This window comes from Hippocampus comes, unplaced genomic scaffold (genome assembly GCF_001891065.2).
Source record: "Hippocampus comes isolate QL1 unplaced genomic scaffold, H_comes_QL1_v1.1 scaffold122, whole genome shotgun sequence".
In the NCBI taxonomy this organism is placed as follows: Eukaryota; Metazoa; Chordata; class Actinopteri; order Syngnathiformes; family Syngnathidae; genus Hippocampus; species Hippocampus comes.
Window position 1 is genome coordinate 1,759,846 of NW_017842059.1, and position 18,522 is coordinate 1,778,367.

General features: G+C 43.0%; 2 protein-coding genes across 4 annotated transcripts in view; both read right to left on the reverse strand.

Annotated features, from left to right (window-relative positions):
* LOC109510701 (integral membrane protein 2C-like) overlaps nt 1-8,773 on the reverse strand; it is a 14,170-nt gene extending 5,397 nt beyond the window's left edge. The window contains exons 1-7 of the mRNA XM_019861192.1: nt 8,533-8,773; nt 4,250-4,399; nt 3,904-4,092; nt 3,087-3,197; nt 1,698-1,889; nt 1,352-1,540; nt 535-645 (exon numbers count right to left, since the gene is read on the reverse strand). Coding sequence (XP_019716751.1) covers nt 535-645; nt 1,352-1,540; nt 1,698-1,889; nt 3,087-3,197; nt 3,904-4,092; nt 4,250-4,399; nt 8,533-8,625 — 1,035 coding nt within the window. The 5' untranslated portion in view covers nt 8,626-8,773. The remainder of the gene's footprint in view (nt 1-534; nt 646-1,351; nt 1,541-1,697; nt 1,890-3,086; nt 3,198-3,903; nt 4,093-4,249; nt 4,400-8,532) is intronic.
* A 1,056-nt stretch (nt 8,774-9,829) lies between these two features.
* Nucleotides 9,830-18,084, reverse strand: cab39 (calcium binding protein 39). 3 transcript variants are annotated; one of them, XR_002167204.1, is made up of 10 exons: nt 17,860-18,084; nt 14,601-14,756; nt 14,338-14,502; nt 13,548-13,666; nt 13,186-13,354; nt 12,588-12,647; nt 12,274-12,339; nt 12,006-12,149; nt 10,483-11,749; nt 9,830-10,401 (listed from the first exon to the last, which is right to left on the reverse strand). XR_002167204.1 is itself a non-coding variant. In XM_019861539.1 (9 exons), exons 2-9 carry the CDS (start codon nt 14,712-14,714, stop codon nt 11,561-11,563), a joined length of 1,026 nt encoding a protein of 341 aa, XP_019717098.1. In that variant the 5' UTR covers nt 14,715-14,756; nt 17,860-18,084; the 3' UTR covers nt 9,830-11,560. The 3 variants fall into 3 exon arrangements, 2 of the variants coding, with proteins under 2 accessions (XP_019717098.1, XP_019717099.1); XM_019861539.1 differs by having other exon boundaries at nt 9,830-11,749; XM_019861540.1 differs by having other exon boundaries at nt 9,830-11,749; nt 17,777-17,870.
* Between the last annotated feature and the right edge of the window lie 438 nt (nt 18,085-18,522).

Below are 18,522 nucleotides of genomic sequence, written 5' to 3' on the forward strand. Positions count from 1 at the left end.
CTGATCTTTCGTCAAAAATTTCATAATTCCGCTCAAAACGATCCGAGAACAATGAATTTGCGAGACGAAGAGGCCGCCATGAATCAGGTAAAACAATATGTTACATGCAATTTGATTGGTCCAATCGCTTGTAGTTAACCAATCGCTGGGCCGTATATAATCGAGCTAAGACTCCCGCAACAAATAATGCCTTCAATGATCTGATTAGTTTAAGCTTTCATACACGTCCAATCCCAGGGCTGTTTACAAACGGAAAACAGAGAGACTGTTCGGGAGAGCTCGTGAAAACTCGACGATAAGGTATCTGACCGCCCCTAAATTTTTCTCAACGGATTTAGACGATTCACAAAAATGATCAATTTAAGAAATAAAACGGCGGATTTCCGCGGATCCGCGGAAAATTGCCATGTATGAAATAACATCACTTGGGTCCACAGCCGGGCGGGACGACAGAATTAAGCAATACATAAATAATGCAAATATTAAACATAACATACCTGGTGACTTTGAGCATGGAAACAATGAATGCATTACCTTGACGTTGATGAGCAGCTCCCAAAGGTTGCGCGGGGGCATCACAATGGTGGTGTTGAGCTCGATGACGTAGCACTTGTCCAGGGCAATATCATGGTAAGCGGTCAGTCCCTACAAAACACAGACGCTTGTTGCAGATGAAGATGACAGAATAAATCGCTTTAAAAAGAAGATTCTAAAAGATTTCAAGTCAGATGTTATTTGGGACATGCTAGCAGCAGGCCTCTGGAAATGTCGCATGTATGTGAAGAATGTTTACAACTCCAAAATTATTATACAGCGGAAGATACCATTTCAAATACAGTCATACCTCGGTTTTCGAACGTCTCTGTTATCGACCAAATCGGATTGCGACCAGAAAATTCGAGATTTTTACACCTCAGATTACGACCGAAAACCGGTTGTCGACCAACCTGAGCAAACCCGAATATGCCACTCGACTCCTCTCTGCTTCCTTACACGAGGAAGTGACGCTTCCTCGTGTAGAGTTCATTTTGAGCAGACGTGTTTGTTGTGATTTACGCAAATCTGACTTTTTTGTTATTTCTGCACAGTAATAAAATAGTTTCGGATTTCGAACAAATCGGTTTTCGAACAGCCTTCTGGAACGGATTATGGTCGAAAACCGAGGTATGACTGGATTTTGGAAACGCTTCAAAATTTGAGGAGGAATGTGCCTCAAAGGACAAAGTAAAGGCGAACAAGATGATAACATCCTGGATCCCCATGAACTAGTCCGTACAAAATGTGCCTTATGGGGTGAAACGTGGATAAAATTTACATCTCTGCAAATCAAATACAAAGTACGTTGGCTCACTCTGTGAAAATCGTGGATGATGTCAGCCGGATCACTGCCTCCAAAATGAGGCACGGGCACGGTGATCTTCTCATAGTTGTCGGCCAAGTAGATGCCAACGTTTTCTGCCAATTCCTGTCGCCCACGCAGCGGTGCGTACACAGAGTCCTCGTAAACCACCTTGCAATGGAACAAGTTCTCCTCTGGGGCCTGTTTTCAAGCACACAATGCCAGAAATTGTTCTCATAGTTGATCAAACTTACTCTGACATTTAAAACAAAACAAAACAAAAAAACAAAAACATGTTTCACTCCCCGGTTTTGAAATGCACATTTTGCAGTAACATTAGACAAATCGGCGGCCTTACGTGAGGTATGAAGTAGTAGCGGTACACATAGATGGAGGAGAGGACCAGACCGGCCATGAAGACAACCAGGCCAAACGTCAGGCAGCACATCCCGTTGAGTGGAGACTTCTTGGGCCGCCACAAAGGTAGGACGGGGTCATCCTCCTCCTCCTGGGAAACACACATATTGAAACTGCTACCTTCCATCAAACACTTTCCATCTCACTGAACTTCACTGACACCAGTGGACGACTACCGATGGCGACAAAATGTTCTATACAGTATTTCTAAAAACTGTCAGTTGTTTGTAAGAAAACGTTTGGGTTTTTTTTCTCTCCTCTACACCCCTCGCGATCGACTTGGGACCAGTCCGCGATCTACCGCGCTTGACGTAAAAGGCACTCTTGTGTAGTACGTCATTGGGCCGAAACAGCGAGCTCCGTTGGATATTAGTGCACTGTGATTAAAAGCAAAAAGAGGCAGAGCAGGTTCCCTACTAAGCTTTAGTAACAGACATTCCCACAAAGCAGAGCAGGGATAACATATGCAGGTAAAAATATTTGACAGCTGTAGGCAGCTCTAGTTTGAAAGTTTGTAATTTCCGTAACATCAATGCCAATTTCTTTTAGCCCATCCACACTGTTTCACATTATGTTAGTATCACGCAAGCAGACTTTCAAAGGATAAAATTAGATGGTGTGGTTGAACATTTTACTTTTCAAAAGTATGTTTGATTCCCTTGTATTTTATTTGTCAGTTTTACAGCAAACTTCAACTGGGGAGTGACAAATAACTTGAAACAAGCACACTCCGCTCTTATTTTGAGAACTGTTTAAGTGAGAGTCTTCTTTGTTTTATTTCCTTAAAGCGATGTTCTACGAGTCTCCGAAATTTACAGTTAAGATTAATTTAACAGTTATTGTAGATTGCTTTGGGCTACAGTTACTGTACACTGCGAGAAGTGTTTGGAATATTACACTCTATGTAGGTAACTAGTAACTTTTAGTAAAAAAAAGTTATTTTTGCTGTTTCTAATATAGGATTACTAATTTTGCACCTGTACAACCGCTGTCAATCCCTGTGTCACTCTTCCCGTTCCCCAAAAACCCGTGCTCTATATCCCCTTCGTCGAGGCAACACTGCCCCCTAGCGGTGTAATATCGTAAGGGTTATTACTAAAAATTAAACAACAGGTTACTAGTAACTTTTAGTAGCAAATGTTTTTTTTGCTGTTTCTAATATAGGATTACTAATTTTGCAAGGACCAGAGGAAATGATGAGAGTACTTGGCAAAGAGATACTCAAGATGAGACACGATGGTGTGAATCCAGCATTGACGCCTCCAGTCTCACAGCCCATCTGCGAGCATCACTTGCACCCATCTTTTTTTTTTTTTTTCGGTTGCATTACCTTGACGTTGATGAGCAGCTCCCAAAGGTTGCGCGGGGGCATCACAATGGTGGTGTTGAGCTCGATGACGTAGCACTTGTCCAGGGCAATATCATGGTAAGCGGTCAGTCCCTACAAAACACAGACGCTTGTTGCAGATGAAGATGACAGAATAAATCGCTTTAAAAAGAAGATTCTAAAAGATTTCAAGTCAGATGTTATTTGGGACATGCTAGCAGCAGGCCTCTGGAAATGTCGCATGTATGTGAAGAATGTTTACAACTCCAAAATTATTATACAGCGGAAGATACCATTTCAAATACAGTCATACCTCGGTTTTCGAACGTCTCTGTTATCGACCAAATCGGATTGCGACCAGAAAATTCGAGATTTTTACACCTCAGATTACGACCGAAAACCGGTTGTCGACCAACCTGAGCAAACCCGAATATGCCACTCGACTCCTCTCTGCTTCCTTACACGAGGAAGTGACGCTTCCTCGTGTAGAGTTCATTTTGAGCAGACGTGTTTGTTGTGATTTACGCAAATCTGACTTTTTTGTTATTTCTGCACAGTAATAAAATAGTTTCGGATTTCGAACAAATCGGTTTTCGAACAGCCTTCTGGAACGGATTATGGTCGAAAACCGAGGTATGACTGGATTTTGGAAACGCTTCAAAATTTGAGGAGGAATGTGCCTCAAAGGACAAAGTAAAGGCGAACAAGATGATAACATCCTGGATCCCCATGAACTAGTCCGTACAAAATGTGCCTTATGGGGTGAAACGTGGATAAAATTTACATCTCTGCAAATCAAATACAAAGTACGTTGGCTCACTCTGTGAAAATCGTGGATGATGTCAGCCGGATCACTGCCTCCAAAATGAGGCACGGGCACGGTGATCTTCTCATAGTTGTCGGCCAAGTAGATGCCAACGTTTTCTGCCAATTCCTGTCGCCCACGCAGCGGTGCGTACACAGAGTCCTCGTAAACCACCTTGCAATGGAACAAGTTCTCCTCTGGGGCCTGTTTTCAAGCACACAATGCCAGAAATTGTTCTCATAGTTGATCAAACTTACTCTGACATTTAAAACAAAACAAAACAAAAAAACAAAAACATGTTTCACTCCCCGGTTTTGAAATGCACATTTTGCAGTAACATTAGACAAATCGGCGGCCTTACGTGAGGTATGAAGTAGTAGCGGTACACATAGATGGAGGAGAGGACCAGACCGGCCATGAAGACAACCAGGCCAAACGTCAGGCAGCACATCCCGTTGAGTGGAGACTTCTTGGGCCGCCACAAAGGTAGGACGGGGTCATCCTCCTCCTCCTGGGAAACACACATATTGAAACTGCTACCTTCCATCAAACACTTTCCATCTCACTGAACTTCACTGACACCAGTGGACGACTACCGATGGCGACAAAATGTTCTATACAGTATTTCTAAAAACTGTCAGTTGTTTGTAAGAAAACGTTTGGGTTTTTTTTCTCTCCTCTACACCCCTCGCGATCGACTTGGGACCAGTCCGCGATCTACCGCGCTTGACGTAAAAGGCACTCTTGTGTAGTACGTCATTGGGCCGAAACAGCGAGCTCCGTTGGATATTAGTGCACTGTGATTAAAAGCAAAAAGAGGCAGAGCAGGTTCCCTACTAAGCTTTAGTAACAGACATTCCCACAAAGCAGAGCAGGGATAACATATGCAGGTAAAAATATTTGACAGCTGTAGGCAGCTCTAGTTTGAAAGTTTGTAATTTCCGTAACATCAATGCCAATTTCTTTTAGCCCATCCACACTGTTTCACATTATGTTACTATCACGCAAGCAGACTTTCAAAGGATAAAATTAGATGGTGTGGTTGAACATTTTACTTTTCAAAAGTATGTTTGATTCCCTTGTATTTTATTTGTCAGTTTTACAGCAAACTTCAACTGGGGAGTGACAAATAACTTGAAACAAGCACACTCGGCTCTTATTTTGAGAACTGTTTAAGTGAGAGTCTTCTTTGTTTTATTTCCTTAAAGCGATGTTCTACGAGTCTCCGAAATTTACAGTTAAGATTAATTTAACAGTTATTGTAGATTGCTTTGGGCTACAGTTACTGTACACTGCGAGAAGTGTTTGGAATATTACACTCTATGTAGGTAACTAGTAACTTTTAGTAAAAAAAAGTTATTTTTGCTGTTTCTAATATAGGATTACTAATTTTGCAAGGACCAGAGGAAATGATGAGAGTACTTGGCAAAGAGATACTCAAGATGAGACACGATGGTGTGAATCCAGCATTGACGCCTCCAGTCTCACAGCCCATCTGCGAGCACCACTTGCACCCATCTTTTTTTTTTTTTTTGCGGTGTGTCACTATGTAGTAGAGCTGTCCACGAATCGGTGATGAGCCCAATAGAGAAGTGAACTGGCCGTTAAAAACGAAACGCTGAATCTGAATTTTCGGATTTGAGTCAGAACGGGGCATAGTGGATTCTCAATAAGGAATATTTGGGCGGCAACACTCATCTCTCAGTATGAGCGATGTATCGTAGCCTTGAGAGCTGTCCACGAATCGGTGATGAGCCCAATAGAGAAGTGAACTGGCCGTTAAAAACGAAACGCTGAATCTGAATTTTCGGATTTGAGTCAGAACGGGGCATAGTGGATTCTCAATAAGGAATATTTGGGCGGCAACACTCATCTCTCAGTATGAGCGATGTATCGTAGCCTTGTAGAATGAATCAGGCCAAGTAGCGAGCGACCAATAAACTCTAATGAGAACAAAAAGGGTTACTGTTGCCTGTAACTACGCCAAAACAGCAATGCTAACAAACTGGTGCGTGGTTTCCAGTGGCCGTTTCGCAATCTGAAGAGTGCAGAGTAGTGCGTCATGAACTCGGCAAGTACAGACTCCCTAAAAACGTGTGCGAGATTGCTCCTTGTAAATTGAAACAGTTGTGTACTTATCTTCCTTCTGTAACTGATGTGTTTCCCTCATCGCAGCCCGAAATACACCTTGGAATGTTTTCCCTAGCCAAACTTTCACAAGTAATTCAACCGACGCCTCCCTGTTTTAAGGGAGCTGACAAGAACATCTTATTATTCCGTGTGTTCTGAGTTTATTTGTACTTTCCATTGGAACAGTATTTGGGCCGCAACTGATAACGTTTCACAGGGTCACAACACGTTTGTTTATTCGCCGTTGGTCGCTCACGCCGTCCTAGAAAGGGAAAGGAAATACGAAAATGACACTAGCTAACAGCGGGTGCAAAGCAAGTGGATGGATTTAAAATTGTTCCAAAAGAATTGAGGGCTAATAGAGAGCCATACACGAATAGACTTCGTGTATGGCTTGTTTATAACAGCCCTCCAATATGGCCGCCGGTAGTGCATTGTGGGTAATTGCTAAAAGGACGGAGCCCTCTATACCCTTGGTTTTGCCATTGGCCAGTGTATGGCGAGGGATCCCAGGGGTGAAAGTAAATTATTTTAAACTCTGGATTATGAATTATGGGTGCTTAGGCTAACGTGCCTGTTTGCACTGATGTTCGAGCTTTCGAAAAAGCCGAAATCATTTCTGAGGTGCCGCACAGTCACGAGACTGACTGACAATGACGAGGGGGAACTTTGCGTGTTTCACTGTGAACTTCCCCAGCTGTTCATGAAAATACGATACTCCATTTAACATTACGATATCATTTTATTTTTATTTTTTGGGACGACGTGTTTTTTCTGCACAAGTACAAATACTGTAGTAACCCATTTGAGTTGATTCAGGACGCGCTTGTTAAAAGGTAAATGAATGGCAAATGCAGCTTTTGGGTCGGAGTCCAAGCTCTACGATGTAGTAGCCACCAACTCTTTTGCACTAACGTTTCAGAACTAACACTGAGAAGACAGCTAAACACATATCTAAAAACAAATTCCCAAATCGTGAAACCAGGTAAAATGTGCACAATCTTGATTTTTAAAAAATCTAAATAAACAACGAATACAAACATTTAACTGGTTTTGTTTCTCTTGTTTTCTTGTCAAGACTCGAATTGACTTTGCGTAAGCCTTTGACAAGATGTGCAGCGCTCCCTACGTAATTTCCCGAATGTTATGACAGTGAACGGGAACATTTGCGGAAATTGCATGGGCGCGTGAGGACAAGGACACAACGGTGCATGTGTGAACACCTTCTGTTCCACGCAGCTCTTTGTGTTCTCTCATCCCACACTAGACGGAGGCTTTTATTTCACACCGGCTGAAAGCGTGACGCACCACGAAGCCCGTGTCTCCCCCGCTTGTCTCTCGAAAGCACATTTCCGAGTCAGGAATGCACACAAAGCGCTACAGTTTCTCAATATTCCCTGTCCATCGTCACCTTCCTATTTAGGGATTCTACCATACGCATCGTGAGCTGATGACTGCACCGCTCACTCTCCTGTGAACACTTTTAATACGATCCCGCAGGCAGCCCCATCTGCCATTTTGTCAGCAAAACCTGGTGCATTTCTCCTATCCTGCAGAAGCGAATGGGGTGCAATTCCATGTACTTTTTGGGGTAAATTCTCGCAAATCGCGACAGACTTCAAGTTTCTCTTGTTTTCTTGTCAAGACTCGAATTGACTTTGCGTAAGCCTTTGACAAGATGTGCAGCGCTCCCTACGTAATTTCCCGAATGTTATGACAGTGAACGGGAACATTTGCGGAAATTGCATGGGCGCGTGAGGACAAGGACACAACGGTGCATGTGTGAACACATTCTGTTCCACGCAGCTCTTTGTGTTCTCTCATCCCACACTAGACGGAGGCTTTTATTTCACACCGGCTGAAAGCGTGACGCACCACGAAGCCCGTGTCTCCCCCGCTTGTCTCTCGAAAGCACATTTCCGAGTCAGGAATGCACACAAAGCGCTACAGTTTCTCAATATTCCCTGTCCATCGTCACCTTCCTATTTAGGGATTCTACCATACGCATCGTGAGCTGATGACTGCACCGCTCACTCTCCTGTGAACACTTTTAATACGATCCCGCAGGCAGCCCCATCTGCCATTTTGTCAGCAAAACCTGGTGCATTTCTCCTATCCTGCAGAAGCGAATGGGGTGCAATTCCATGTACTTTTTGGGGTAAATTCTCGCAAATCGCGACAGACTTCAACACACAGATATATACATCGACTGCAATATCGCCATACAGTACCGGCTTTGCGTGTTGTCCTCTGCATAAAAATCTACCGCGGATGGGTTTACACTAAGTTCAATGGAGGCTAAAATGAACGCATTGTAAGAGGAAGCCATAACAGCACAGGCTGGTTTTGTAGTTAAACAAATGGCGATAATGTGACATGTCAGGCTTCACATTGGCGTGGATGTACACGACGCACAGTCACCCCGGGTTATAATAAAACAACAAGCAACATTTATAACAACAGAAGAGATACGATTCAAAACAAAACAAATAACCAAAAGGAAACTGAACTCACCGTCGGGTGGGGAATGAGGATTTCCGTCTTGTCGCCATTGTTCTGTTTATCTTCTTTCTGCTCCGCGACAGGCTGGAAAGTGATCTTCACCATGTTTCGGTGTGTTTTAGGTCAATTGTGTGTGCCTGCTCTACAGATCGTGTCGAATAACTGGTCACAAATAAAACCTTCACCTTTCAGACGGGCCACGTTCTCACCGCTAAACTGCTTTCTGTTTGTTGCTCTCTACCGGAAGTGGGCTCTTCCCCCCCTTATCCTTCATTCTTAAAGGGCCCTTGACAAGGGCACTATCTTCCCCCCCCCATCCTTCATTCTTAAAGGGCCCTTGACAAGGGCACTGTTCTCGTTCTTTGTCCCACTGTACGGTTGTGATCACATTTCAATCATCACAGGAACTGACAACATCCAAATTTATTTAATAGCTTAATCCAGCCCACGACCACACGAAGTGGCCTCTTGATTAATCATTTCTCTGCACACGTATTCCCGCTATTTGCAGGTCAGCCCGGTCACTATTTGCCACGAATAGCAGGGACCCACTTTATAGTTTGAAATTGTAACATCACTATTGACCACTAGATGGCCAATATGGCTTCGATGCACTTCTACCGGGTCTTATTACGTTCCTCTACTGTACTAAATGCAAACTCTAGAGGATTGCACATGCAAATTTTCTTAAATTTAATTACCGGTAGAAAGGGAACTGTAAATCTGCATAAATGAAAGCATTTACTTTTGTTTAATTATTTTTTTAAATCGTTGAGAAAAAAAAAATAGCCCTTTGTTATCCCATAACCAGTGCAGTTTTGGTGGACACTACACCATTTTCATAATGATGTTGCATTTCAAAATACTACACTTCTGAAATCTGTCATTTCAATATAACCCAGGTTAAAAACAAATATATAAAAACTACTTTAGAGCCTCAACTCTAGTTTAAAACAGCTGACCTCATTTTGAAACTCTACCCTCTGGAACTACACTTTGACCATTGTGTCCACTTGCACAATGTAATACGGTCCAATACAACTTCAGCAGGAGTCTATCACTGAAGTACACCAACGCAATCGGAGTCATAATTACATAACTGCATGTGCATGCTTAACACCTCTAGAACAAAGACATAAAACAAATGAAATATATTAAGTGCAGTTTGGCGGTAACTGCATATGCATTGCTGCGACAATTGGGAATGCTGAAGTACCATCTTGGCGCTCGACATAGCATAACAATGAAATGCTCATATTTATATCTCGACTGCATGAACACACCCCCACCCAAAAAAAAAAAAAAAACATTTAATTTCAAACTTTATTTCTTTATTCTTATTCGGCTCAGGACTTTGACACTTCCGAAAGCACCCGAATGTTTTACGCTGAAATTGGTGTCAAAAGCTGCATACAAGCTGAGTTCAACGTGATATTTCAAGGCTGTTAAAGTAACAACTCCAGTACAACGCCATTTGAAGAGCATCATGCACAGCCAGTGTAGGAACATGCATGCTCAATGTGCATGGAGGGGCTGGGCTCTGAGCAGTGCTGTTGCCTGCACTACAGGTATTTATTAACTGTTTGAACTATAAATAGTTTCCAGAATGTGGACTACCGTTGTCAACTCACTGCAATTCTGTTCATAGGTCTGCCTAAGTACCATGAGGACAAACCATCACACCCAGTGTCCTAGCCACAACTGCTTAACACTCATAATTGTACTGGATTTATCCAGCCATTTAAAAAAAAACTCTTTACAGGAAATAGGAAAGCTACCAAGGTCCTGCTGAGTTTACCACAGACGCACTTCCCAAGAAACACGCCAATAGCTCAGAATGAAGCGGGAAATACAAAATCACTGCTATTGAGAAGTGGGGATCTCCTGGGGTCCTCACCTCCAATTTGCAGTGAGTTACTAAGCGGGCGATTGGCTTGTAATTAAAGCTCCACTGATCTCAACCTTCCTTTCCTATTCAGAAGTGATGCTAGAGCCACCCAACCAGCAATGATAGTCATACTTCCACGTTCCCTCTTTGTACATTATATCAATGTCGGGTAGCAAACTGGGAGCTGCCCTTTAGGTGACATACAAGAAACTCAGCAACCATTTCAGAAGTAAAATGAAATGTAAAAACAATTGACACCAGTCTTGCTTTGGGTTTAGATAGTCATTTGAATACCATGAACGTTATGTTTAAGGTAAAGACCAATATTATATTCCTATGTTAAGGTTAAACAAAATCTACATACCAAAAAAAAAAAAAGGCCTATGTACATTCTCCCCATTCAAGAAAAGAATACAGAGAGGGCTTTTGGGCGTTCAAAAGTTACATCTCTCTTCCTTCGCCCGAGTATTTTCCGTGCTGGGTCATTTAACACAGCACACAGGAGGTCAAGACTAGCGGGTGGCCTGGCATTTGGGAGTTCACCCCACACATCGCATTGTATGAAGGCATTGACGCATGTGCATGTCAGTCTGACCACTGAGCATGGCAGCCACTCTGGCCGGGCCACGGCGGCGCCGCCAACAGGTGCAGACGGACCATCTGTCAGCTTCCGAGGCATGCAGAAAACAACCCTGTTTCTCGTACCGCTTCCATCACAAAGGTTGGAGGCCATAATCTTGCAGGATGTGCGTATGAAGCTGGAGGCGTTACACCTCTAATGAGTCTTCAGTAGGATTGAAATCTTGACTTCCTATGTGTGTCTCAAGTTATGGTTCAATGACTTTTGTTTACGATGGACTCGTGTGTTATTGGACCATATGTGGTTCAAGGTGCATGAAAGCAGCAGCGTCTACTGTTTTCTTTTGAACAAAGACTCTGGGATGAAACCCCTCCCCAAAATGTTCACTTAATGGGCTAGCAACTTCCCAACAACTTGAAATGCGTATGTTTTTTGTTGTTGTTGTTTTTAAGTTTGCTTCCGAAATTTTTGTTCAGAAAGCAGAACAGCAGCAGCCGATGGGTCCGTTAGGCAGGTGTTAAGCGGTCAAGACATGATGGCCCCGCCCCCCTCGTTGTCCTTGGCACCCTGCCTCAAGCCTCCTGCGGGGCAGGCCTCTTGAGGTCCCGGATTTGTTTGACCAGGTAGGTCTTTTCATCATTGAACTGTTCATCCTCCGTTCTGTCATTCTGGAACTTGCTGAGGAACTCGATGAGCTTGGCCTGGTTCTTCAATAAGATGTCCAGGATGGGCTGCGTCTTATTCGGGTTGGCCACAAACACCTGACACGAGAAGCAGAAAAGCACATGTTCAAATGTGGGCCAAGTGTGGTACCCACCATATGTCATATGGAACACACGTGCTGTATGTAAGGACGGTGGAGGGATCTGTCTTTTTTTTTTTTTTTTTAAGAAAAACATATCAGAAAAAAATATTCTGTAATGTACTGCGTGGTGTTATAAATTATTTCCTACGAGATTGTGACATAGTAGACATAAGATGGTGTTGCCTGAGCAGGTGGTTTTTCGTTTCCTTTACCTTAAAAACATGAAACGCCTCAAACTGAATGTTGCGGCTCTTGTCACGTAGCAAATTCATCATGAGTTTCAGATTTTCGGGCTTGCTGATGTACTTCGTCATGATGCTGAAGTTGTGCCGGTCAAGGAGCAACTCTCCCAGTAACTGTTAAACGTCGAGAGTGACAAAACGGACGACAGTCCATCACACAAACAATGGGAATGGTTCGCCACTAGATGGTGCTCATGGGGGGATTCTTGACACATTTACAAATGCTTCTCGCTCTTACCTTGAGGGACTGCCTTTTTGTCACATAGTTTTCAGAGTGGAGTAGCTTCTCGTATTCACTAAAGAACTACAGAAAAAGAAACAGAACACAAGCCGATGATCTCACTGGGAACAGTTTCACCAAAAAATGGCTTAACACAGCCCTAACAGAAATACTGTACAGTATGTCTGATAAAAAAAAATAAATAAAAAATACAAAAATGTTCAAGAATTCAAACTTGAGCATTAAAAGTGCATCATTTAGTCCCTCGAAGCACAATTTACGTGGATCAATGTCACACCTCACAACCACACAGGCATACTCTGCGCACTTACTCTGTCATAATGTTGCTCCAGAAACTCTGCGCTCAGTAGCTTGTGTCTTGTAAGGAGGTCCTACAATCAAATTCACAGCAAATTTAGACTTGGTCATGGCAATGTCTGCTCCCATATTCTCTGACCGGACAGGTAGAACAAAAACACCAAAGAACAGATAAGAATTAAATATCCAGACTCGAGAACCCTGAATTGGAAGGTATATTTTTTAAGTTACAGTACAATAGTTGTGCAAGTGAGAAGACCAGTAAATGGACAGACAGATTTTCTCATGCTTTCCAATGCATGTGAATAAAAATACAATTTGAGCGCATAGCTGCTCTACCCAAAAGTGATGCTCACGGTCCCATTAAAATGGTGACGTCACCTCACAAAAAGAAAAAAGGATCTAAATAAGTGTGTAAATGGCACACAATAATGTTAACTGACAATTGAAAAAAAATTACCTTTAAATGAAATTACAAATGCCTCTATTGTACCTAACACTTTGGCCTTCATATGGGCAATCTTCAATAACTCAAAATTACTTCATGTAGAAAAACATGAGGACACGATAAGATGCCTGTCGGTGTGCGGTATCACAATACAGTCTCCTTACTTTGAAAGTGGCGAAAGCGTCTGAGGCAATGTCAAATGTGGACATCTCCACGTATCGGAAAAAGTCATAAAACTGCTCCGACCACAGTGTGATTTTGGCTAGGGGTTCGTGTCGGATGCACTCCCTCAACATGATTCCACAGTTTAGGGCAATCTCTGGACACTCGTACCTGCACAGCACAACAACAGGTCCACTGAACAACTCTAGTATAAAGCCCACACACAAACACACACACACACACACACACAGCAGAGTATCGTTGCACAAGTGTGACTGGAACAAGAATGATATGAGGAATAGAATTGAGGTGGCCAATTATCAGCCCGGCACCTACTTCAAGATGCAAAAAAATGTTTCCTTACCCTTTTAGTAACATGAAGAGTATATTCTGCTGGGTACAGAGGTACTCCACCGTCGGTGTCCGAGTGCCAATCTGACGTCTCAAGATGTTGTTGAAGATCTGAGCTACATCTTTCTTGCCCTGTGTGTGAAACAACAAAGATGTGAATGTCTGATAAAAACAACCGCATATTGAAGACACACTTCCATAACACATTTCCGAAACTAAAAACTCAGTCTGGTAAAAATACAGAAAATTACGATGTCATGGCCTGTTTCCAAATTATTCAGTACGTCACAAGATCAACTTCTTCATGTACGGGGTCAAGTCCAATCACACCACCATTCTTCCAAGGTCTGATTTTTTTTCCCAGCGTTTATTTATCTGTTTCTATTCTTTGAATCCGGTCACTATTTTGCAGAGAATAGGCAGTTTTGTAACTCCACTCCTCGTTTTCACCAGTACCGCACACTACTGATATTTCCGGTTCAGTGAAGATCAAACTGTTATTCTTCTCAATGGTGCAAATATGAGGAAGAATGATTGAACTTGAAGTAAGTGAAGCGATACCGCTGATATCATGTTGGGGATCCCAAGTATTTCTACTTTGAATGTGATCAAACTAAAAGTATAACCTGCCTTCTACAAAAAAATAAATCTATATGGCGGGTGACTGATCCTAAATATCCCGTGGACGTCACCCGGGTGGGATAGAATACATTTTGGCACCCTTTATGTCTGATACATAGTAATTTTCTCTTAAGATGGGTACTTTGTTATTTTGCTTGTCTTCTTCGTCAATAAGCTTTTACCTCAAAGTCAATGAGCTGCAGGTCGGCTATCAGCGTGCTGAGCAAACCGCTGTTGTAAAGCTCCTGAGCCAGTTGGGCCACTGCTTCCGTCTGGGGCTCTTTCTCATTAGTCCCGTACAGGATTTCCTTCATGGCCACCAGGCTCTTTGACACCTCTTCCGTGGCCTGATGGAAGTAGACACACGTGAATGCTGAATTCATTCCGACATGATCCAAGAAAGTACTGTCTCAGCCCACAAGCAATTTTGTGAGATTCAGCCTACCTTCTCGGCCTTTTTGTCAGAGATGTCATGCTTTTCAAGCACTGTCATGCTGTCCTTTAGGTTCTTGACGATGTCCGTCGGCGACTTGTGGGACTTGCCAAAGGGGAACGGCATGGCGGTGGGTTACCACGACAAATTGGGCAGCGCGCAGTCCACCTGAGTTATCAAATATAAGGATGGAACAGGAATTTATACAGCGGGAAAGTAGCTTTCTGCCCGTGACGAGTTCGAACAAGTTCAAGATAATTGCAAATCCGTGTGTCAGTCAATGAAAGGATGATACACAAGAGGTGACTCTCTCAAATTATTCCATGCGGACGTGACAGCGGACATGTTAGCGCGGAGGCTGACAAAATATGGTAACAGTAGATAAAGAACAAGTCGGTAAGTATGCACAAACCGAAGAACATCAGCATACCATGTGTACACCATTTCAAAAACTGCTCTTGCATCATAATGAAAGTGTGTCCAAAGTTATGACCGGCAACAGCCTTTATTCATCGGATTCAATGGCATACTGAAACAGCTTTTCCTGATGGCACATCGAAAATCAGCATTGTTCCCGTGATTTCCAAAAAGCTGCATCAGGTGTCAAGAGGCAAAAACAAGCAGTGTTGAAGTTCTAAACTCCTCCTCGATCCCGAATACTAGTTCAATCTTGTCAGGGTGATTTCAAGAAATACTTGTGTTGACATAAGCGATACAGATGTGCACAAGCTCTCCCACCCATTTTAAGAAACGCATAAACCTAAACATAGAAAAAGGTTGCTGCAGCTGACCTGGTCACGCAATCTGAAGCCTGAAAATGAAACTGTCATTACAATTATAGTGACCCAAATTATCATGGTTATCCGTACTATCGACATACTGCTTTGAGAAATTTGAAAACAGACAAACTAAATGAAAACCATAAACGATGCACACCTAAAAATGCCGTTATGGGGTCTCCTGAAAAGTGATCATTTTGAACATACGAAGCGATAAACACGTGTCCATTCTCCATCATGCTACTACAACAGACACACGATACTTTTTTTTAGCGCAATTAGAAAAAATAATTTCAAGATAGATTTTGACCTGATACAAATCACTGACTGTAATTAATAATTTCAAGTTGGCCACTTCCATGCTGTTGTTAGCCATTCCTGGCTCCAGACCCTCAAGTCAACTATCCACAAGACAACATGAATGTTTCGAATTTTTAATCAACCGTGCATGTAATAAGAACCACATCAATGTAAACAGACTCACAATTTATTTTAATCTAACACACATATTCAATGAAAACAATTACAATTCTCAGTCCTGTTAATTGTGTCAATATCTGTGTTCCAAGAAACAACCAGCTGTTGACAACCTTATCTCACTGCTGCTAGTTAACTTGAGCTGCAAAACAAGGTCTCTTATCTACACGAGCCCCTGACCCACCCAGTTACTTTAGACTCGCTCCAGACAAACATTTTCAGCAGATGGCAACCCATATCTTTGTTGTCATTTTAAAAAGAGCCTCTTGGGTGGCCATAAGAGATAATCCCAGGCTCAGTGAAAAGTAAGATAACAACAACCAATATGAAGTTTGCGTCACAGCATGACTCATAGCAGTCTCAAGGTCTATGTCACTCTCGCGGAGAATCACCGGAACTAGAAATTCGTGGTTCTGGATGACCACACTGAATCTCCCACTCCTTCATGAGTCCGTATGTGTATGTAGCATAAAAGATGTTTATTAACAATATAGACAACACCCCCGTCCACACACACACACACACACACACACACACACACACACACACACACACACACACACACACACACACACGTTTTGTACCAACACTAATATCCGTATCAAGGATTGAAACTGCAACCATTCATATTCATATTTACACACACAGCTAGCATGAGAAGGTTGCTTAATATTACATCCTTAATAATCTGGAAACACCTCAAGTTTGCCAGGTGGCCAAATCCGTCTTTCACCCCGACTAATGCTTGTTAACATATCCCGCAGGCAGCCTTTCTGCTCCTGACCTGCTTCAGTATCAGTGACGCAAATAGGAAGGCATCACATATGGCAGGTTCCATCAGCTGCTGCTGCAATGACTGCTCCTGGCATGTTGGAGTGATCAAACATTACTACTCAAAACTATTCACATGAGGAAAACATTTCTAATAGTAATACAATAAGACAAAGTGTTGGTCATGAAAGATCACACCAACACTGCAAAGGAGTGAGCGGTGCTGCACACCTGAACTGCTGTGGGATCTAACACATGAGGCGTCGCCAATTGTCTGAGCTGTACTGATTTAAACAATAGTTTGACTTTCGTTTGCTTTTGTGTATTACTGCACTGCATCATAATAGAGATATTAACGTTTGAAAAAATGAGGTAGCACACTATTAAAACACCCCTGTAAGGTGCGTCGCAGTCCTCCAAACAACGTTGGAGTACATCCCCTGTGATCAATTTGTCGTACTCCAATTTGTTATTAAGGTCATTTACTTGCTTGGCGCTTTTCGCTGAAAACGTTGATTAAAAACAAGGGGGGTGCAATCATAACTGAAAGCTAACGGCCCATTTAGCAGTTGGTAACATGACGCCGAGCACCTCCCATCTGTGTTCAACCATGCCTGCTTTGTGATGAGCTCAAGCCTGCCAACTTTGCGCCAGCCTGGCACAACGCTCATTTATTCGTCGCGTGGCAAACACAAGACACGCCGTAGAACATGTGTGTCCCATAGTGCTACGAGTACTGATTTGGCAACAAAGTGGGAATCTCTTTGCGAGGCAATGCGGCCTATTACGCTTCAATCACTGCTCCCCAAACCGCTGGCTTAGGAGTGGATACGTGTGTGTTCGTTGCAGCGTGTTGTCGGGGCTGTGACAGACCTCCCGATTCCAAAACATATCAGCTCCTTTACTCCTTTGGAGTGTAGAAGATCAACGGTTGTTCAAATACGTAGTTGGATAGTAATTCCGCGCTGTAAGTCAACAATAAAACGGTGGTTGATCGTGGTAGCTTAGCATGGTCAGGCCTGGCAAAGGCTGATCGCGACAGCTTGCACAATCAAGCCCGTGCTTGACATCAACAACAGCATGCTAAAGATGTGCTACAACACTCACGACGTCATCAAGGCAAATGTCAGCAATGCTCAAACGTTTTTAAAGGGATAATACCTTTTGGGGCTTCAACTGTTAAATTAGGTAGTCGCACAACATCATCTCCAAAAAGTGGGAACACTGGAAATGCAGCAGATTACCTCGTGAACGGCGTTTTCACTCGTTTCCCCCAATTCGTCACGTCGGTTAAAGGCAACGCAGGCCTAACTAAGAACAAAAAGTGCTTTGTTTTCCTGCGTCGTCTCCCCGCTTGTTCGTACTGTAGATAGTTGTTAATGTGAAGCCACAGTTTGCCAGATCCCCTCGGTCGCTGTTATCTGGCTGCGAACATGAGCAGAAGCGCCACTGTCACCGTCCCGTGTCTCTCGCGCCCCCTCTGGGCGTCTGATCAGGTGCAGTCATTGTGATTATACGTCCGCTAGGGAGCGCGCTTAACCCGTCATCAAGTCGCCGCGGCCTATTTTAGGGGTGCTGGAGCCCGACTCAATGCGTTTCTTGCATATTTAGTTATCCAACCAACCATTTTCTAATACGCGTATCTATTTATTTATTAAAACATTAAACAGTTCCATAAAAAGTGTCGAGAAAATTATTTGTCAGAAATGATCACCTAACTGTCCTCCGAGACAAGTTTCTCCTACGGGAGACCAAATAAAAGTCAAATTCAATTCAAAGTTATTATTATCCAGCCACCCATCCATTTTCTGATCCGCTTATCCTCACAAAGGTCGCAGGGCGTGCTGGAGCCCATCCCAGGAATCTTCAGGTAGGAGGCAAGGTAAAACACTGAACCAATCACAGGG

Coding starts and splice junctions, on each gene's coding strand:
- cab39 (XM_019861539.1), bottom strand. CDS start 14,714: ATGCCGTTCCCCTTTGGCAAGTCCCACAAGTCGCCGACGGACATCGTC. Junction 13,667..14,337: donor TGCAGCTCATTGACTTTGAG/GTAAAAGCTTAT, acceptor TTTCACACACAG/GGCAAGAAAGATGTAGCTCA. Junction 12,340..12,587: donor TGGAGCAACATTATGACAGA/GTAAGTGCGCAG, acceptor CTTTTTCTGTAG/TTCTTTAGTGAATACGAGAA.